We start from the raw sequence: 23,180 nt of genomic DNA, 5'->3' as shown, positions 1-23,180 counted from the left end.
TGTACAATTTGTATTTCTTATTCAAATGTAGTTGTTCTTTGCTCAATGTAATTTCCCGAACACTGGCACAGACACAAGCCGCTGCCATTTTAGCTAGAAGTGAATGAATATTTGGCTAGTGTTTTCCCCCTACCATGGTCCAAGCACCTACAGATATCTTGTGTGCTCTTTACCAGGTTATGTTAAAAGGAATGTAGTTAATTCTGTGCAGTGTTTTTCTTTTGCTTATACTGTTCCTTTCCCACCCAATTCAATCTGAACTATTTCTTCCATATCATGATGGTTTTCTGTGGACTATATGGGATAACCTGTTTTTGAAGAACACTATATTTTGTTAATTCATTTTTCATTAAACATTGAAATGTCATTCTTCCTAATATGCAACCTTTTTAAAGCTTAATTAGGTGGCTTTTGCTTTGCTATTTTATACTACAATGAAATTTAAATAAAATGTCCATTTTCACCCCCTCCTCTAAACTAATCGTGCAAAGTCTGTCAACTTGTTGCCGTTGTGAGACAGCAATTTATTTTTTCTAGTGACCCAGCAGAATTAAATTACTCTGATAAAGTCAAGATCATGACTTAGCAGCTATAAACTGTTTTCCACAGGTGAATTAGCAGTAGTACATTTCACCGTTATAAAGCCCCCCTCCCCCACCAGCAGAGGAATGTACAATATTTGGCAGCCTCTTGAAGCAGTATAGTGGCGTTTAGCATTTTGCTCCTTGCATACCCATTTGCGTTTGACAGCATACCACACAGTGAGCTGACAGTTGATGCATTGTTAAAGCATATTTTTCAGCTGACTTCGTTTTTTCACTGTTCCAGTTACAAATATTATCATCCTTCCACTATGTCAAAGGGCACATTGCTAGGATTCTATACCATACGTTGTACACTATTCCGTTAAAATAGAAATGCAAACTGGTTATGTGGGTTATAAAATATTTCGTAGGGTGAAAGTGACATGGAAGGTAGTGTAGAGCTACATTAACATGCCTTAAATGGGAAAATTTTCCAGAACGAATGACTTCTGTTGTTAATCAAATAATACTTGTAAGACTTTCTCTAAAAGGCCTTTTGTAGCAAATAGCTTTATGATTCATATTCTCCTTTTTGTGAGGGCAGGCCTCTAAACACATCTTTATTCCCATAGCAAAGTTTGTCTTTTTGGTTCAATAATCAAATAATAAATGTGCTTGTGGCAATAGCAGACTCCCTCCGAGAGAGCAGTGAATTCATTAAGTGCAACTTAAGCTAGCTGACCTTTTATTTCAGTACCAAGTTTGATGCCTATGGAAAAAAAATGTTTCATCCTTTCTTGGCAAATGTTTCTCAGAGGGTTTAAGGCCCTGCTATAATGTTATATCTTGTCACCTTGTTTGTGTTTGGCCTTGTTAATAAAGATTGACCAAACCAAATCCCGGTACATCTTAAATTGTCATTACCATTAAAGACTCAATCATTTGAAACCATCTTTGGATTTTTATTTTTTAAACGTATAGGAGTGGTGAGAACAGTAATCTTAATGCACACAACGGTTTTGCATCTCGAAGTGTATCGTTGCAGTATGTATTTATTTCTTTTGGGTGGGGTAATTTAGAATGGTGTGTAATGGCTTTAATTATAACTTTGTTCTGGAATTATGCTCCTAGTTGTCTGGAAATTCTGTATAAAGATTTACCCAGATTAGCATAAATCTGTGCTTGTAATTTGTGTATATATGAGATTGTTGTGTCCTCCAATAGTTGTGAGAAAATATAGTATTTCACTAGAAATCAATGACAGGGAGAGGGGGATCAGTTTGTACCCATACACCTAGTATCTAGAGCACCAATCTTGAAGCAATCCTTTCTACGCATGCGAATTATGATGTTTCCTTAGATTGTTCTGTTTGTGTACAAGATCTTCTGACACCATTGATACAATTTCTAAAATCATTGCACATGTGGGGGTAACATTTGCTCTGAGTTTTGGATGTTGATACTTTATAGTATTGAAGTCACTGAATTGAACATTGAAATTTACATTTGGAAAAGTCTTGGGTGTACACAACGTATCTAGTCACTTTATGAAAACGTCATAAAAAGGGTTAATATGCAGTCTGTTTAGTTCATTGGTCTGTTTAAACGGACACCTTTTTAATATGAAGTTTATACTAGTTTTTCTACTACTCCCCCCCCCCCTCTAAAAGTGATTGATTTTCCCTCTATACCAAGCACTGAATAAACATCACTGTTCTTATGCTATATTTTAAAGACAAATTATAGCAGGTCACTTACATTAGAGAGCATTTCTATTCACAACTTATCTGGGTGTATGTTACAGATATCGCTTCCATTACTGACATGTAAATGATACGGTAAGTGGTGCAAACAAAGTTAAGTTGTAACCGTTTTAGTGTGCCAGCAACTTAAAGGGATGAGTTAGCCACTCTGTTTCAGTAATCCTAGGGCATAGCTTGATGTGGTATGAATCATTACCCCCCTGTTATCATAATGTGTATCTTGATTATATATAGATATAGAGACACACATACATATATACACGTGTGTGTGTGTGTGTGTGTGTGTGTGTGTGTGTAGATATATATCAATGCCAAATAATGGGTTTACATTTCATGTGTTCATTTTTTAGAAATTAAGTTTTACTAAGTCTCTGTATTTCCTCTGAACTTTCTCTGCATTCTGTTCTTTTATACTAAATGCGTTCTTACTCATCGTTATACATATGTTGGCTCACCAGGAGGGAGCAGAAGGACATTATGTATGCCTAGTGTGTTGGTATGGTAGTTGCTGCATTTTCATTAAAACTTAGAAGCTTGTTAATTATGTAGAATGGTTTTAAAAAGAAGTCTGCAAGGCGGTAAAATGTTCCTCAAACCTTTTTAGCATTGAACATTAAACAATGCCTTGTTGGTAAATGATCTGATTCTTGAAAGGGGCTGCATAACCTATAGGTATTGAAGTCCATGCATCGCAAACAGCTGCTGAGTTGTAAAATCTGCTGCACATAGAAGATGTCAAAAGTTTAACTCCTCAATTCCTTTGTTCAGATATACGTTTTTTGTTTGTGAGCTGAACAACTTTCCACGTATTCATATTAATGTATGGATAAGTTTTTCTTCGGGAGGATGAGGAATGTAGGAGTGGGCACATTCGAGATGGTATAGGATTTATTTTATATTTTTTTCCCACTGTCTTGTCAGTGGTGTCGACAACTGTGTGTATGTATATAACTTTTTCCTGCGAACTTTGGGGATTGGGCATTTGCCATACTATTCTAAAGGTTGTTGGATACAAGCCAAATGTTGCTCAGCAATGTGCGTTGTAAGATTTATGCTAAGAGGCAACCGTACAATGAGCGATACTGCTTTGTGGCTCCGCAGTGACAAGATGTGCTTATCTCTTACATTTAATGTCTGTTCTGTACATGCAGAGTTACAGGCAGTAGGGACTCTGAGTCTTTAATGCACAGTAAACTTTGAAGGGGTGTGTGGGTTGGAGACCGAAGAGGGCAGTACTTTATTCATGTAAGTCACACCCTGTATATTTCAAAGTCTGTCCATTTCCCATTAACAGTTCCCATTTTGTTTTGAGACCTTAATGCATATCAATAAAATTGGAGATTTTAATGTATAGAAAGATTCAAAAGCCCATTGAGTGCCCTGGAATACACATACTTCCTTTTTCTCTTTGTATGAATGCTAAGCAATGTTGTGGCTTAGCATTAGTAATTCATGCTCATTCGTATTTCAATAAGGGGTTAATGACTTGACTAGATTGAGGTCTCCTAGTATTTCACACTGCACCAAGTGGTACTCACTAGAATTTCTTATAGAGCCACTGATTGGTACGTCTAAGTACAAGTGGGCTGCAACCCAAATACGAATGAGCATGAATTACCTACAGCCGGCTACTCTTGCTCCTCCTCTCCACCTACCTTTTTGACAGGCTGCTCTCTAAGGAGACGCTGCTGCTGTCAGATTAGCTTCATGTATTTAAAAACTTTCTGCCAAGGAGGCCCTGCATAGTGAATAAGAAATCGGATGGGTGGGGCTACATCATTAGTAAAATCATCAAGCTTGTGTTCAGCTATACATGAACAGTTATGCTTAAAACAAAATGAAGTTAAGCTTTGGAAAGTCTAAATCAGTTTAACTTATTTTATTTATTTTTACTGTTGCCCTGCTGAATCATGAAAGCTGGACAAAATAGGCCCTGACACTGATCTGGCCAAACTCTGCCCACAAATGACCATATTTGGGTAAACACCACCCACTCATGTTAAGCCTCGCCCCTTTTGTGGCCCACTAATCTGGATGTCCCGTCTAAATAGGGATAGATGTGATGTATGCAATAGACTGGCGTATTGTCACAAGTTAACTGATGGTGCCATCTGTAGCTAAAATCCATTAGAATTGGATGAATCCCACCCACATGGGCATTTTGACTATGATCAAAAAGTGTAATGAAAGCATACTTTTATTATTGTGCTGGAAATCCAATACAGGCAACCACTACTTCTGGTGTATCTACTCATGGATTTAAATCCATATACTCAACACAAGGGTTAAATAATGAAAGGTTATCTTCTGAGAATATAATGCTCCTAACCATGAAATGCACATTCCCACTTCCTTTGTGAATGATTCAGCATTTCAGTAGGTTACATGACTTCTGAGACCATCAGCGTTCTACATAAACAGCAGCAAAATAATTATCATTGCTTTACTGCACCCAAGCCAAACTAGTTCATTACATTGTATGCGTTTAACTGCTGAGTGCAACAATGATTTTCTGTCCAGACATGAGAACGTCAAAGAATGTTTGGCAACAATGGATTTTAATTGCTTTTCTCATTGCAGTAGTTTGATATGTTTTAATAATGAGCACAGTCTCTTAATAATGCAGATTTAATTATATGGGATTACCCTTGTACTTTCCATTTTTCATCCCAAATCCTATGGGTTATTCAAACATGGAAAATTAAGCTTTGTTTGAAGTGATGACCGTGTAAACTTGGGAGTAAGAATTCAACTGTCCAGGTTAATCGGTAATTATCCCACCTGTTTCTACAGACAGAAATCCAGAAAACATGAACTGTTGGTAACTCTTGTGGACAGTTTGGACACCTCTGCTCTAGATAGAACAGTGGATAAGCTGTGATCTGCATGTAGGGGAAAAAAAAAATTAAGTGACCTGTGCTACAAATCTCTAAAGGTGGAGATCCCCCTTTAACGTCTTTGGTGGAATGTCCGTCACATCTACATTTGATAATGGGGAAGATATTGGAGGGGATATCTTCCATCCAGCTAACTGTGCTTTATAAAAGTGGTTCTGTAAAACAATTGTACTTTGGTGTGTAAATAGAACTGGTTTTGAAGCGACGGGATCCATTATGCTGAATGCTTTATTACTATAATCATTTATATAGTGCCAATCCTAGTGCTGTATGTACCTTTTACATCTATCCCCATTGGTGTTTGCAATATAAATTCCCTGCGCTAAACACAAAGGTTGATCAGCTTCCAACAAAACTTGACCCATCAGTAGGCTTTTGGACAGTGGCAGGAAACAGACACCCTGATGAAACCAACCAAATCTAGGCATAACAAGGCACTCCACACGTATAGTGCCTTGATCAGAATCCAGTTTGTGACCCCAGCATTGTGTGAGGCAATTTAACCACTCAACATTTGTGTTTGGGGTAAGTTTCTCCTGAATTTGGAGCCCTGTACATAAAATGAGCTCCTCATAGTAATCTTGGGAAGTCACATGGAACTATTGTCTGTACATGACCATTGCTAAATTAAGCAATACATTGCATATATAAGACTTAATCCTATACTTGGTGGTGTATTCAGAAATGTTACCAAAATCCTATAGTGACTTGTAGCCCATGCAGATGAAGGATTGGTAATCGGTCTTTGGTGCATACATTTATATGAATTGTATATAGATGTGAGTCCATCTATATTTCCTTACTAATGAGTTAATAAGGAGGGACTAAGGGAGCAGAGCTACCACTCCTAGGAACAGATGAGTCACTTTGCTGGGTGCACAGGTGTGATAATACAAGTACAATATAAGTAACTGACAAGAATCTGGCACTGTTCCCTTCTCCCTCCGGCCATCATTTGGCTAGGAACCAAGCAGCTGTAATCTGCCTAAGGTGGATTATTTTCTTTTAGCAAAGACCGCATCGTAAGTTCCACCAATAAATTACTGTGTTACTTTGTAGCAATCATGGTAATTAATGCCTAAAAGCATTTCCGGCACATTTTAAAGCCAAACTCAAGAATAAGTCTTTTGTAAAACTGGCACCAGTATGACAAAATAAAATAAACTGTGCCTTTTGTGGTTTGATTAGCTGTGTTACACTTCGATTGAGGAAAAAATTAACAAATAATGGAGCATTTTCTGTCTTCACTGGGGTAAAAAATTGTCACTGTATGTTTAAGAGAAATTCCTGGAAATCAACAAACTGAAAGGTATATTTATAAGAGATGCATATGAAAACCTGAATAGCTCACTTTCTGATGATTGTATGTGTATATGTTAACCCGTGCATGATACTCATGCATTATAGTCAAATCAAGCTACTTAAGGTGTTAAAAAGGTTCTTGTCATGCATTTGGGCCATAGCCCAGGCCTCCTCAGGGAAGAGCGTTACTTCCCGACGTAAGCGCCCTTTTTTAACGTGGTTTTGTCCACCTGTCACCACCTCATCATTCTTCTCCATCACCTCATCCTTCATTTTCATCGCCACATCTATCCAGATGTCTAGCCAGACACAGGGATCTCTCTCAGCAGTCATGAGTATCGCACTCCTCTCGCCCTGTCACCCCAGGCAACCACCAACCACTCCCCACTGTCACCCCAGGCAACCACCAACCACTCCCCACTGTCACCCCAGGCAACCACTCCCCACTGTCACCCCAGGCAACCACCAACCACTCCCCACTGTCACCCCAGGCAACCACCAACCACTCCCAACTGTCACTTTTCCTTTAAGAAATATATATATTTTTTTAAAATCTTTATAAACACTTAACAATTAACAAATTAAATTAACAAATTAAAAACATCTTGGTATACCAAATTTCAGCCCTTTCTGAATTTTTTTTCACACACACTAAGAATTTAGTAGGTCAGTGTATAACTCCACCCAGCAAGTAGTGCTGTAGCTTGGTTTTATTTTTTACACAGACAGACTAACACACGCCACTAGGCATTTATAGTGTGTGTGTGTGTGTATATATATATATATATGTGTGTGTATATGTATATGTATATATGTGTATGTGTATATGTATATATATGTATGTGTATATGTATATATATGTGTATATGTATATATATGTATGTGTATATGTATATATATGTATGTGTATATGTATATATATGTGTATATGTATATATATATATATATGTGTATATGTATATATATGTGTATATGTATATGTGTATATGTATATATATGTATGTGTATATGTATATATATGTATGTGTATGTGTATATATATATATATATATGTGTATGTGTGTATATATATATATATATATGTGTATGTGTATGTGTATATATGTATGTGTATGTGTATATATGTATGTGTATATATATGTGTATGTGTATATATATATGTGTATGTGTATGTGTATGTGTATATATATGTGTATATATATGTGTATGTGTATATATATGTGTATGTGTATATATATGTGTATGTGTATATATATGTGTATGTGTATATATATGTGTATGTGTATATATATGTGTATGTGTATATATATGTGTATGTGTATATATATGTGTATGTGTATATATATGTGTATGTGTATATATATGTGTATGTGTATATATATGTGTATGTGTATATATATGTGTATGTGTATATATATGTGTATGTGTATATATATGTGTATGTGTATATATATGTGTATGTGTATATATATGTGTATGTGTATATATATGTGTATGTGTATATATATGTGTATGTGTATATATATATGTGTATGTGTATATATATATGTGTATGTGTATATATATATGTGTATGTGTATATATATATGTGTGTGTGTATATATATGTGTATATATATGTGTATGTGTATGTGTATGTATGTGTATATATATATATATATATATATATATATATATATATATATATATATATATATTTTTTGACCAAGAACAACCCAATGCCTAGTGATGAGCACAGAAGATTATTGCAGCAGGTCTCTCAGCCTGTTTTGTGTAACTTATCTTCTGAGTCATGGGGGCCTTTAAGTGACTTCAAAAGGAACATTTACCTGTGTGGCCAAAATTAGCTTTTTTTTTTTTTTTTTGTGGCCAATTTAACACCTAAGTCGGCTGCGGCATCCAAGGTTGTTTTTTTTGGCTTACACATGAATTAGATGGCTCAAGATAAGCAAACAGCCGATCATATACAAGGTTAGTTTACACCAGTGTTGGCTAAGCTGTTACATGGCAGGTGTTGAGAAACTGCAAGTCCCAGCATACCCTTCAAAGCAATAATCTGCAATATATTGGCAAAGCATGCTGGGACTTGTAGTTTCGCAACACCTGGAGTGTCGCAGGTTAGCCAACAGTGGCTTACACCGTCCTTACAAAATCTCTTGTCAAAATTCATTAGTGTGCGATTTAAGGATATTAAATACGTGTGTAGCTATATTAAAGTATAGTAACAGCGCTTGTAAAACTTAATTTATTGATTTTGACAGGCACTAGTGCTCAATTTACCTCCTGACTTATAAACAGCACATCTATTATAGTAAATATAAGTGTTCTACACATTTTCATAAATGACCACTTGGGGCACAATTCACTTGGAGTTTGTAGATACAATTTTAATTTTTGCCTTGGTTGAACAAATATGGCAACTTCTGCTAATGCAAAATGTGAACCTGCCTAAAAATGATTTTGTATTGTTTTTTTGCACAGATGACCGTGCACAGTGGAGGTAGCAGTTTTATGGTCTGAATCAAAATTCATACGAGTTCAGCTCATTGACTCTCAGCCAGTGTCATCACTGAGGCATTTTGTGGATTCAGTAGATGGGCTGTGTTCTAATATTGGTTCAGCCCGCAAAAGTCTTCATCCTCATTTCTTTGTTTTTTGTTTTTGTTTTTTTTTGTGGGTGATTGCTAGATTTCAAACACAATATTTTTATAAATACCCAACAAAGCATAAGTGAAAATGTGCTATTTATAAATAGGGTATATTTCTCGTTTGATCAGTCCCATTATTTAAAATCCATGGATTGAATGCTTTTATTGCAATTTTCATTTGTCAATTTAGTATTTCTTTGAGGCTGTGTATGTTTCAGACACCTGATTGGGGGGGTTAACAAATCCAGAGATTTTTATGTAAATTAATGCAGTGCAGATAAGTACTTTTCTGTGAATTAGCAGTTATTTTATTCTGGTGGAAACAAGACTCTTCTGAAACCTGTTAAGTCTTGCAGGTTTGTGTTAACTGGTTTTAAAGGAGTGGAAATTAACTCTGAGGCAATCTGCTTTTTGGGTTTGTTTTTTTTTTTTTTCTTTTCTTCTCCTTTTACCTCATAGTTGGTGGGTTTAACCAATGATCTGAAGTCTGATTTGCTAACTGTAATTGGTGTAATCTGTATTCTTCAAGTCATGAATGAATATATTGCACCCAGATATGTGTGGTATTTGAATTTACTGAAGCTGGCTATTTTATAAGGTTTTGTATCCTGACTGGTGTTTAGTCCAGATGATGATGTTTTTTGGGGATTTGTTTTCTTGGAGGAGTTTGGAGAAAGTGGTTGTGTAATCCTAGCCCAGAAGCCCAATCAACCATGTCTGTGTCTTAAGCTGGTAAGACGTTTTAGGCCAGATTGGCCTGCAATGGACACTTCTAGGTCTTGGGCAAAGTGTTACCTTATACCTGCACCGGCCTCCACCATTAATTTATGCACGTTTTTGTTTTGTCAGATTCATTCCTGTAAAACAGGGTCTAAGGCTTAAAATTGACATTATTCTGCTATTACAAGTACAACGGATATGATTGCTAAGGGAGGCAAGTAAAAATGTTTTACAATCGGTAGAGCAACATATTTTATGTTCACTATCATGTGACTGATTATAGTAAATGGCCCACTTGTACTGCTAACAGTGAGGGGTTTGTGTGAATCATGTGTCTTGTCCTCTTAGATGGCTTTAGGCTTTTCAGAAACTGGCATAAGAAAAAAAATCCGTAAAATGTTTCATTGATGTGCTGTAAATATTGTATGTTTTGATATCTGCTCTATGGAAGACCTTTGCTTCCTGCTATTTGTGTGTTTGGTGATAGGGACGTTTGAAGAATTTGCTGCTGACTGAACTCCTCCCCACCCCCTCTCACCTTCAGAACTGTGTGCTGCGTGGCATAGGTGGATATAAGGAATAGACAGGTGGAGGAAAGGACAGACTTGGGCGAGGGTGCCTCTGTCTGACAAGTTGTCTGTGGGATCAGTGGGAATGGCGGAGGGGGTTATCAACACATGGGGGAAAAAAGCTGGGTTCAGGTGGCACAGAGACAGTGGGAACACCGTGATAGCCAAAATGATGGGTGGGTGGAGTAAAGTGCATCCCTACAGTTAACTACCTAAAGTTTTGTGGGCTAAGCAAATATTCATGAGAATGCAGTCTTGGAACTAATGACATCACATTGTGCATCAGATCCAGGCAATATCAATGTCTCATACATTTTTATGACACAAATGGCAGATCGCACTGTATGTAGGTGACTGCTAAGCTGTAAGCCAGTCAAAGCTTGTAGCTTTAACATACTCCATTATAATCTGTTGATGTTACTTTGTTTTTGTTTTATTACAGATATTATTTAAAGATAGAATCATGTATATATATTTATATTAAGTTTTGTAGTAGCTTATGGGAGCCCCAGTAGCAGTTTTCTGGCTGTGTAGCTTTTCAGTATGCCGTTTTTTTATGCCAACTTTTCCTTGTTGGCTTCAGGGAGATCCCGGGGGAGCAGTGTGTGGGGTGGGGCTTGGCGAATCTCATCATTTTGTCCCAGCCCCCTAAACGATTGTCACAATTTTGGACAATTACAGCAGGGGGTGGGGTTAAGATGACACAATATTTGTGTCATTACGCCCCCCCCCCCCCCCCCCCTGCCACTTATCTGTTCCGGAGACGAGAAATAGGAAGTTGCCCTGCTCTCCCAGGAGGTCTCCCGGAAATGCGAGTGTTTCCCGGCCATTGCAGGAGAGTAGGCAACTATGCGTTAAAGAAAAGCAGCTAATGAATCTCTAGAGATTGAAGTATCTTTTACATTTCTGTCTCCATTACTAAAGTCATTTTGTCTTACCTGTCGGTCTTTGATTAAATCTTGGTCTCTATGAAAATGGCCACCTCCATAGGCATCAATACATGGACAAAGGACACAATTTCTGAACTGTGTCATCATGCCACAGATGGCGAAGCCAACCATGTCTTGTACTGGCTCAGCATCAGGGAGAATGCCAGACTCTTCAGGTAGTGAGGGAGATCACCCCTATTTCAGGGAGTCTCCCTGACATTCAGGGAGAGTTGGCAAGTATGGTTTTAGTGGGGGAGGATCGTATTTAGCAATCTGTCAAAACATTTTTATTGTGGCAATATACAACAATTTCCATCCATTGCAAACATGCATTGATTGGTAGCTCTAAACACTAGATCCTTACCCTTTGACATTATTGCTAAGCTCCCTGTAGTTTCAATCATGGGTTAATTGGCTGCTATCAAAATTGACCCTAGTCTCTCTCTCTCTCTCTGTATATTAGGGAATTTAGAGTGTAAACTCCAATGGGGCAGGGACTGATGTGAATGAGTTCAGTACAGCTCTGCGGAATCAGTAGCGCTATATAAATTGATGATGATGATGATGATGATGGATTGAATCCGATACAGAATGAAGGCTTGCAGAGAAAGTAACACAAAATGGAGTATGGAGTAAGAAGGGTGGGTTAGGCAGTCACAAGGATACACAGTGGTGTCTGCCAATCATAACAACCAAACTAAAGTACTCCACAGGGTTTGCTGGATCTTATCGAAGGTTCACAGATGCCACGTTGTATTGACAAATAGGCATGTTTGGGCATAGAAAATTTAATGGAAGCCACTTGTTTAAAAGTGGAATTATCCTTTTAACATTGTATTAAATAGCAGTGAGTGCAGGGACAATACTCCTTTCTTTTTCGGAGTGCTTTTTTTTTTTTTATTCCAGACAGTTAAGTTGGAAACTGCAGAGGACACTAGTTGACAGCCAATTCATTTTGCTGATTCATCCGTTCTCCAGATGGCTTCAAGCCAGAGCTTGGATTGCAGATTAAAGTCTGAAAGCTGCAAAGCTGCTGGGACTTGAAGGAATGTTGGTAAATTGTTGCTGTATGAAGGCAGGCAATAAAAAGAACTTTCTTCTAAGTAGTATTCTGCTTTAGTTAAGGCAGAAATGCCACCTACTTTCTCATATAACAATGACTTCTTTTGTTCTGCACGAACATAGCTGCAGATACATGCATATGCTTGAAACTGGGAGTTTTAAGGCTGTATGTCAATTGCATAACAGTTTGTGATTGTTCACAAATGGAAGTGATTAGACTAGAATTGTAGATATGTAGTCTGATCGCCATCTTTTTAGTAAGGTTATTCAGGGCATATTCTTGGGTAACATTGGATCAAGCCGAGATGACAAAATCTTTGTCTCCTGTGAATCAAAGCAAAGTGGATCATTCTCGAAACGTACTCCCGATAAAACTGGTGCCCATCACTGTGCTTGCACAGCAGGGCTGTGTCTCCTCCTGACCCTATAGCTTTGTTCTATAGAACAGCTGGAATTTTAAATTCTGGAGGATGTTGTCTGTATTGGACCTACAAATAGATGTCCTGTATTGACTATGTGATGAACTCTGGACAAGGACACCTTCCCCATCTCCTCTTCATTCCTAGAGATTACCATTCCATTTTAATGCTGTGTTCAACATGATACAACCCCAAATCATAGTAATTTAGGTGTGTGTGTGGTGGATTAGTATAGTCAATTATGCATCCATATTATGAATATTATGCCAAGCGATACTATATTAAACTTTTACATGTATTCATAAATCACTATATTTTCTTTGCAATTTTGCTGCTCTTGTAAACACAATTCATATGAAAACGTACATGGTTAATTGTAAAGCATCCTATAACCCATAACAGCCAATCGTATTCTATCCTTTTTCTAATACAGTTTAGAAAGAGATAGTGTTTCAATTACCCGTCCATATGTTTTTTAGAAAGGTTTCCCATTTAATTGTGAAAGATATTGTATCTGAAATTCCCTGCTGCTGTTCTGAGGCTATGGCAAACGTAGCTGGCAATCCCATCTTGCAGGATCTCTTATTGCCCCCAATTCAATAGCTTGGTGTTGGGTGTACTGTGGTTTCCAGCATTTAGTTTATTCTCTTAAACAATGGCCAGACCAGGGATATTCAGGACTTGTGCCAGACTAGAAATGTATTGCCATTCTTGTTGTGATGTTAGATCTTCAGGCATTCTTAACCATGCCCTGTGCAAATATCCTCTAGATCTCCATTTTCCATATACTGCAATGCTACATAGGCTTGACAGACCAATGTTGTTTGCTGGCGCAATTGCAAAGTAAACTTGCTGGTTTATGTTGAGACTTTAAGGAAAATATTCTGCTAGCCGGTTTATACCAATGAGCAATCTGGAAGGTATGTGATGAATTGATGGTTGCTCATTAGAAGAAAACTCTGTTTGACATCCTTTGAGAGATGGTGCAGGCTTGCCAAAAAGCTGTGGAGTTGAAGGCCTACATTTTAAGTGTTAAACGGAATGGTAACAAACGAGGAACTGGAAGATTAAGGACAGACACCTTGTTGTAATCTTGTGTGTTCTTTTCTTCTACGAAGACAAACACACTGGCTTTATATATGGCAAATGTCCAAAGCAACAAATTGACACAAGAAGCACCTTTCATTGAAGTCATAGTTGCAGAGTTAGAATTTAGACAATATATCTAAGTTTCTGGCCTTACCCCATCTTATAGTGCATAACAAAGCCGAAAGCTTTATTGCTTTTATCTCTTCCTATCTTAATTTCTGTGTACCTGAGCAGTGATAAAATGTCGGCTATGAGAACTACATGCTCAATGGCTGGATTGTGGATCTACAGTTCCTATTTGTTCTGTTTTATGTCTTCCTGTTTCCAATGCATCCCAGTAACCAGTTGGTTGTGGGTTTAGTTGTATAGGTATATAATGAGCATATAGTTATTTTTTACATTATAATTTCCACCTTCTACATTATACTTAAAGTGAACTTATTGTTATGAGCACAGTTTAGGTTTGTGCATTGGGAACTAGGGCTTCATAGTGTGGTTTGTGAAATCTTCCCTTACTAAATGTTCTCGCCGACATATGTAAATGTACTGTACTAAGCCCTATTTGCCAGACTGCCCACATGACCACAACTTTCTGCTGCTTTTGAATCTATTTGATCTTTTAACATATCGGCAGATTGTCTTATACTGCCAATCCTGCGGAAACACTTATTGGTCACATGCGTACATGGCCAGCTCTATACGGGTACGGGCCAAGCCGTCAAATCTCTTCACGCAGCGATGTGGCGTATTGGTGCAGTTTGAGCATGTCCGCACATGGTCATCCCTAATGTTAAATAAAAATCAAGATTTGAGTTGTGTCCTAAGTAGTGTCCTTAAATTGAGCTAGAAGAAACTACATTTGGGACATTTCCTCCAGCCACACCCATATTCGTGCATAACCATGAACTGGGACCGTCCCATATAGTATCCATGTTGTAGTGTTTGGTCAGCTTAAGTACAGAATGCTTTAAAACTTGTTTTTCTGTGTATGTGTGTTTTTGTTTTTTTCTCTCCCATGGTTTGAAAATTTGTAAACTCTTCCTTCTCTTTGCAGCCGTTAACACGAGCAGATATGCAGAGAGTTATCGTATTCAGACCTATGCGGAATATGTTAAGAGGAGGAATGAAGAATGTCAAGCCAAAAGAAAATGGCCTGAAGATGGCTGGAAGGATATGGAGAGGAAGAGGTTAAAAACGCAGTACACCTCATACATTCCACAGAGCCCACGAGATTTATATGCAAACTGGTAACTTGCTATTTTCCATTTTTTATTTCTAGTAAAGCTGTTTATCTATGTGCAGGGTGTCACTTGTAGCTTGCAAGCACACTATACTAGAAAAAGGTTTTAAAATTGTTGCAGGAGGGCAGCTCCTTTGATGGACAAAATGCAGTTTCTTAAACCTCTTATTCACTTTACATGCTGAAGAGAAATATCAGCTTGAGACAAATGTAGATGGAATATCCATTATAGAGACTGTGCACATCTAAGGTAGTGCAATTTACTTTAATCTATGTGCGTTTATGCACATAAATTAGTCCTAACCGTTGAGCATCTGTGACATTTATCTTGTGGCATGCAATCTATACCAGTGTATCAGTGTGAGATGTAGTCCAGTGGCAACATAAATGGAAGGACACCGCTTAAATTGAATCTATATTCCAGCTATGGCTTGCAGATGTGAAGTTAAATTGTTACATATTTCACTTGTATCCCGAAATCTAACCCAGTAAACTAGACCTTCAGCTATTGTTGGGGATACCCATTGCTATGTACAGCATCTTCCCCCCCCCCCCCCCTCTCCCCTTGGGCTCAGCATCTGTGACAGATATGTAATTGGTTGACAATTGCTTAGGCTTGTCATATGTATTTGATATAATATACATTTCTTTGCATAGGAACATGCATATACAATAATGTGCTTTTAATGTTATGGCATTTTGTAGAATGACTGTAGCGTTCCTGATCAGATCAATTTGCCAGTGAGCTGGCATATGTCAGTAAGCTGATGGGTGCTATCTATAGCCCCATTTTTGAGATCCCTCTGGTTATTGGGTTTTGACCACTGTTAAATCTGGTCTATAATTGTATACTAAATACATGTTTCTATAGGTTGTGGTTGTCCCTAAAGGCCCCAATTATCTTCCATAAATGGAAAAATATACGCTATTAGTGTGGGCGGTTTTAAGATTACTGGTCAGTTAAACTTGACTCGGTGTCGCTTACTGAGATTTTCTGTTTCAAAGTAGAGAATTAACATGACTGGAAGCTGCTGAATTGGCAACTCTGGCATTTAACAGACTGATATGTTGGAGAGTATTTGTAAATTGGTATGGGCTCCCAAAGTACGCTCTGTCCTTATCTTTACCATGGGTCATACGATCTAGTTTCCACTGGGCACAGTGTGAATGGGCTTTCATAGCAGCTGTGTATCAGCTGGTGATTGCTTCATGGGCGTAATATCTTAATTATAGGGTTCTGTCATAATTGAGCTATAGTCATCAACACAGATCAAAAAAATCTACCCAAACTTTTAGAGGTGGTGTTTTGATGTGCACCTGTCACCAAAACACGGTTGAAGACGTTGTATATGAATTTACTATGTTTCTCATGCCTCATAATGCAGCCACTTCATCAGTATCTGGTGACATTTCTATTTCATCCGACAAATTGTCTGTCTCCACTCTCTATTGGAGCCCAGGTATGCTTAATGAGAAAAATCCTGAGGTTTCCAAAATGGCTGCCCAGCAGTTTTGTCAACGACTCCTCCACTATTTTTGTTGCCAGCACACATCCCTGTTGGCTGAACAGTGTCCTTTCACTGCATGGTCACTCTTGTCCTTTTTCATAGTTTCCCCTTGTTTAGAAATGATCCCCCCCTATCTTATTGAAACATGTTTCTTTACATCATTTCCAAAATGTAAATAAAGTATCAGTGCTCAGATTAAACTGATAAAAGGAAAAATTAATAATTCTGCAGGACAAGCCAAGTGTCTTTGACATTTAGAAAAATCATTAATCATGTTGCTCCCTTTTAAGCAATCTTGTGATGTACTTACAGGCCATACTGGGAATATTCGTCCTATGTAGAACATTATCTTTAAATGAAACATCTGGATCACAGATGTACTAATGTAAAGATCATTTTTTTTATTAAGTGGATAACTATGGGAAAGTACAATACTGAATCTTAAATCTTGACTTTGTAGTGTGTTCTGTAAAAACTGTATATTGAAATTATAGGTACTGTAACCTTTTTTGGCCTTGGACCCTGATTAAGGCATATGTAAAACAGGCACTGGGCACCAGGATATTTCAACATTTAAACAGAGCTTTATTATTTGCATGTAGCCGGCAGTGTTCACTCGGAATCGGTCAGATTAGGACTGCAGTGTTAAGTGTGCAGAGTTTGTATCTAAGGTGACCAGAACTCTACACTTATACTGTCAACACAAACCATCTATGGGTTATTGACAGCATTGGGGCCAGTGATATAAGAGGTTTGTTACGAATACAGTTCCTTCTCTATTATATTGTACAATACATTTTGTTGATCATGAAATTATAACCCCTGCAGTGCTAATTCAGCATATACCTTAAGTATTAAGGAGGTGTCCTGCTCATCTGCACTACAGGAGTACAATTGGGCAAAAACTTATCTGAAACGTCCCAGGGAGGGGAGGGGCTAATTGTGAGGGTGACATCATCAAAATGCATACCACCCTTCCCCCAGTTTATTGTTGATTTCTTTAGCGTGTCAGGATGTATAAGCAAGCGAATTGTATATTCTGAAAACTCAGTCTCCTAAAGGAGGGAAAAAAAAATCAAGAACCAAGCTATAATTTGCATGGGTACTATATAAACAAATCGCTCATACTGATGAGAAAAGCTTCAGCTGTGAAGGTGTTAAATTCCTTTTTTTTTTTTTTTTTTTTTAAATGTATATCTTTAACTTTCTACACCAATCTTTGTTTAGTGTGCTAATTGTAAGCAGTCTCAATCAATCTGTATGAAATCTTGAGACCATTTATACTAAATATATTTTAGGCAGCCTGTTAAATTCCCTTTATTCTATGATATCCGATAACTTACTATTTTTGTACATTTAATCAAATAATGCTTAGTGTGCAACACACACAAAACCAAACTAGAAAATAATCTACTTGTGAAAATGATGATATTGGAAAGCAATTCCGATATAGTATATACTGCACAAGACATGTAAAGATCCCATGGTAGAAAAACAGGATTTATTGCGCCATTCAAACAGGTCTGGCAATTAAAATGATTGCAGAGCGTGACCAGAATATCAAGAACATCCTTGGTAAATGCCAGCCATATATTCCTCAATGTCACACTCAGACATGGCTTTTTAAAAACTCCTGTGTGATTCTGATATAATTCCTGAAATTCTGCTTGCATGGTTGGGATGCCGCCCAGCCTGGATTGCTTTGGTTAGGGAGATTTGTGGACAGACCAGATAGTGTTTGGCATATAAACATTTCACCTTTGCTATTTTAGCCCATCTTTCTCTTCTTACTGATGAAATGTTACAGTACTATATTTTAAATATACATTGCTGGCACTTTAAAATAAGAGTAGTAGCTGGAGCAAAAATGGTAGTCTTGCTAGTTCTAAATAATGTAAATATTACTGTATTGCACTTTCGATGCCTCTATTTTATTCCAGTATTGTAGCCCCCCTCCCCCCGTACTGTGCTCTTTATTCCAGCACCCCCTTTACACTCCCGGTCAGGTTGCAGCCAGATGGGACGTAGCCTGCAAAGTCTTTTATACTTATATTGCCAATGTGCTAAACAGAACATTAATGTGCCACTGTGCATACTTATATAGAGAAATGTACATGTACTTCTGGCTATGCAGCGACTTGGTTCACTCATACCACTTTCATACTGCCGCCCCGGCAATATCCCGGGTTGTTAACCCGGGATATTGCCGGGGCACAGGGCAGTATAGATAAGAAGATTCCCGGGTTGGGCGGGTTCATACAGCACCTGCCCGACCCGGGTTTTAGAAAAAAAAAGTGAAAAAAAAGATTTTAATTACTAAAAAATACAAAACAAATGTTTACGTAACTTATTTTCAGCCAGCGGTATCTCCGGTGCGTTGCCGGCTGTCAGGGGGACCTCTGGGTACTAAAATGACGTAATTTCTAGTCCATTAGAAATGACGTCATTTTAGTACACAGAGGTCACCCTGACAGCCGGCAACGCACCGGAGATACCGCTGGCTGAAAATAAGTTACGTAAACATTTGTTTTGTATTTTTTAGTAATTAAAATCTTTTTTTTCACTTTTTTTTTTTTTACTTACCAATTTTTTTATTTTTTTTTACAGTATGAATGGTGAGACCCGGGAATTAAACGGGTTGCACCATTCATACTGCAGGCGAGCGGGGTCCAACACGGGAATTACCCCTCGCAAAATCCCGGGTCTAAATCCCGGGATTTTAGACCCGGGATTTTGTGGTTGGACTATTCATACTGCACCAAGACCCGGGTTTTTCAGCGTGCCTCTGCAAAAACCTGTTTTTTTGGTGCAGTATGAATGGGGTATCAGGCTAGCAGTTTGAGACCGGTTGATGTAAAAGTAGTTGTACTTGCTCATCACTTGACTTATGCTTGGCCAAACTGTGTAACCACATTTTTGTAACAAGTGGACTTGCAAAACTGGGCTTTAAGGGATACATATTTGCTTAAAGTACACATTGCTGCATACTAATCGCCTTTTCGTAACCCACTACAAGCATTACACCTCTTGCTCCAGACTGTGGAGAAACAACCTCAAATGACTTTGTGAATTTGATAAATGAATGTACTAGCACTTTCTAACGCATATTTTTGCGGTCTACTTCCAGTTTTGCATCAAGCCTTGTTGCAAAGAGAAGTATGAGCCCCATACAAGAAGAAACAATGTCTGATGATATTGAGGAAGCGCAAGGCCAGGCAGGAGAAGCAACATCCACTCCAGGAGCCTCTGATCCAAAAAAGAAAACAAAAAGTCACAAGCGTCAGAAAACAGATGCCGATCCGGCAGGTACGAGTCTTGAATGTCATTGAGCCACTCTCCTTTTATGAATAAACTGTTTTGGATGTGCACTTTATCTGTCATATAACGGCTATATGGAAGCAGGGTTTGAGTCGTGACAATAACTTGAATGTTCATGTGAATTATCATTTTTAAAAATGTGATGGCAAACACTGCGCAAGTTTTGTTTTATTGTGCTTTAGAAAACAGGTTGTTAAAAATCAAAGTGCCATACTCGCATCTGCAGATTTTAAAAAAAACAAACAAAAAAAAGCTCTTTATTGCAGGTATTAGATTATGTATGACGTAACAAATAAATTAAATGTTTCATATCTTACAAACTCCAAAGGCCACCAAACAAATGCAAGCACTCGCAATTTAAACTGATGGGAATAGCTGATGGCACAAATGCAGATTCAACTTAATTTCACTTGATCTCCGCATCCTACCAGTATAAAACACAAATGGCCTCACCTAGAGTTAGGCATAAAATAGCAAAATTTGCCCATGGACAAACTATGTTGCAATGCAAAGGGTGCGTTTATTTAGTTTTCAATGCAGGGAAAATGCATTCTGCTTTTGCAGCTAGCGCTCAAATGCTGGTCGGCTTTATTTTTACACTGCACACCCCTTCCCCCATTTCAACAAGTTTAAAATGAACGAGACCTGAGACTTACTATTCCTTGGATTATGATCATACACAAGCTGTAAGATTAACACAGGATGGATTTTAACTTTTTTTTTTTATTTCTTTATTGAAGAATGTCAAACATGTACACATCAGTAAATAAATTAGAACAAAGATATGTTTATACTTAATAATAATGAACCATGACACATAGTATAAGGAAAGTCACCATCTGTGAGTTACTGAAGTGAACTATAAATATATCGGATTTTAACTTTTTAAAAGTGACACTGCAATGTCTTGTGAGGACGAGTGATTTCAGCAATAGTTTTTGAAGTGTTCTTTCCATTTTCAAGAAGTTATTTTCCTGTTTCAATACGTCATTGTAGTGCTTTAAAAATGATAGTCTTCACCAAAGATATTTGTTACTATTCTTCCATAACAAAAAAACTATAAAACTATATATGGTAACTTTCACAAAATTGGAAATGTAAGATTGTTTACCAAGCCAAACACATTATTGCTTGGTCTGATCATAAATAGGGAAAATTAAATACATCAAACATTGAGATTGACTCCTACTTGTGGCCTTCCTGTTAGAATTCAGACTAGTTACAGTTGCTGGTGTCAGACTATAAAATCTTGTTTTCTTCTTTTTCCAGAATGCAGTAACAGTGAATCCTCTCCCCTCTTTGAGGTTCCAGACACCTGGTAACAGGCATGATCACATAAGTGAAGATTTGGAAGCCATATATTTTATTTCATATTTTTCCATTTGATATGGACGTGTCTCTATGCAGATCATACTTTACATCAATTTCCAGTGACTATATAATTTTCCATCTTTGATAAGAGAAGCACAACTAAAAAAAAAAGTTGACTGTGCAAGGTGTAGATTTTCATTTATAGTCCTGTTTTTATTGAACACCTAAATAAACAAGATTTATGTTGGAATAATCCGCCTGAAGGTAGAATAAATGAATTATGTCTTAATTTATTACAAAGTCTCATCGCTGATCTGTAGATAATATAATCTACATGCAAATTTAAGACTACAATTTCACCTTTTTGTTACAAGAAGAACCATAATGTAGATTTGCTTAATATCAACAACTGCTTTGGACAAGAATTCCACTTGCGAATAGCAGAAACTTATTGTATTTATTTCAAGCATCAAGGAACAATTATTTTCTTGCTCCAAACATGGCAGCATGTCCCGTCACATAGCTATGTTATAGCACTTTGTTGTATTGTTTAAACATCAATATAATATCCATGTAAGATAGTGCAAGTGGTTTTATCCTCATACTAACAAACCTCCTGGTTAATACCCATACAGTGTACTTTTCATCTGTAAATCTGTTTTGGTTTTTTCTTGAAACCTTATTTAATTAGGCATAGAAAAAAAAAATCTAACGATGTGAAATAAAATTTCCATGTAATTGCTATTCCTCTTGTCATAGGTTTTGACCTATGGGAAATTGGTGCTTTAAATATTACTGTGCTAGATCAAAACCAAACATCTGCGATCCAATGCATGGTGTTAGTGGGTATGTGCGTTAAATGGGTAGCAGCTGAGCCTATCTGGTACAACTAACTATGATGACATTTGTCACGTTACAGAGTTTTTAATGCCACAAACCCAGTTGTGTAAATGACCTACATAGTCAATTATTTTCTTTACTCACTCAGGCTATAGATGTTGGGTTTTGGCCTTTGCTTAAAAAAAATAAAATCCCTAAAGGGACATTTTATATGGAGTTTTATAGCTGGGTAGTCCAGATAACCTATATAGTCCATATATTGTTTATACATTATTAATCTCCTGGAAAATATTTTAACTGTAACAATGTCAATGTTTTATTTTTGTCTCTTGCTATAGAAGTATTTGTTTTCTGTTAGTGATTTTGCTTTTCTTTGTTTTTTTGTTTTTTTACTTGAATCTCAAGTGAGTGTGTTTTGGTCACTGGATATCACATAGGTTTTACACATGGACCCCACTTTTTCATCTATAAATATATGCATTGTTTAATGAAATCACTCCTGATTACTGTAGGTTGGCAGTGAATACCTGTGCCATGTTGTATGCCTCACTGAAAGTCAACAGTATAGCTGTGGCCTCATTTGTTTATTTTGTTTTGTAATATTGCCTTGTAAAACATTTTTTTTCTTCACTAAACCGAATATGAATTTTGGTGTTTTAAGTGTTCTGACTTTTAGAATTCAATCTTTCAGGTCACTTTAATTTTTTGAGTGCATGTGAGGTACAGGGCTGATGAAGAAAATATTTAACGTTAAACACATTTTCATTTGTATAATGTTTTGTAAAATTGTCTATCAACATGTTTAAAAAATATATATATATATACAAAAACAGAGTTGCAACTGGCACCAGCCGAATAGATCTGCAATAGTAGATTTATTTCAGAAACTTTTTTTGTATTATGGAAATAAAAAATAATAAAAAATATAAAGTCCTAGTGTATTTCCATAAAGTGAAATTAAAGACCATTTTCTTTCGTAGTAACAATATTTTTGTGTTGACTTTTTCTTCTAAAGCAGCCTAGAAAGACTGCTCTGTGGAAT

General features: G+C 37.2%; 1 protein-coding gene across 2 annotated transcripts in view; it reads left to right on the top strand.

Annotated features, from left to right (window-relative positions):
* Window positions 1-22,329, top strand: part of PARN (poly(A)-specific ribonuclease) — an 83,116-nt gene extending 60,787 nt beyond the window's left edge. For both annotated transcript variants that reach the window (XM_075179788.1, XM_075179789.1), the window contains 3 exons: window positions 14,976-15,168; window positions 19,797-19,975; window positions 21,257-22,329. In XM_075179788.1, the coding sequence (XP_075035889.1) occupies window positions 14,976-15,168; window positions 19,797-19,975; window positions 21,257-21,309 (425 nt within the window). In that variant the 3' untranslated portion in view covers window positions 21,310-22,329. The remainder of the gene's footprint in view (window positions 1-14,975; window positions 15,169-19,796; window positions 19,976-21,256) is intronic.
* Window positions 22,330-23,180: the final 851 nt, after the last annotated feature.

Source organism: Mixophyes fleayi, chromosome 7 (assembly GCF_038048845.1).
Source record: "Mixophyes fleayi isolate aMixFle1 chromosome 7, aMixFle1.hap1, whole genome shotgun sequence".
Taxonomy (NCBI): Eukaryota; Metazoa; Chordata; class Amphibia; order Anura; family Limnodynastidae; genus Mixophyes; species Mixophyes fleayi.
This window is presented reverse-complemented; position numbering and strand designations above follow the sequence as displayed.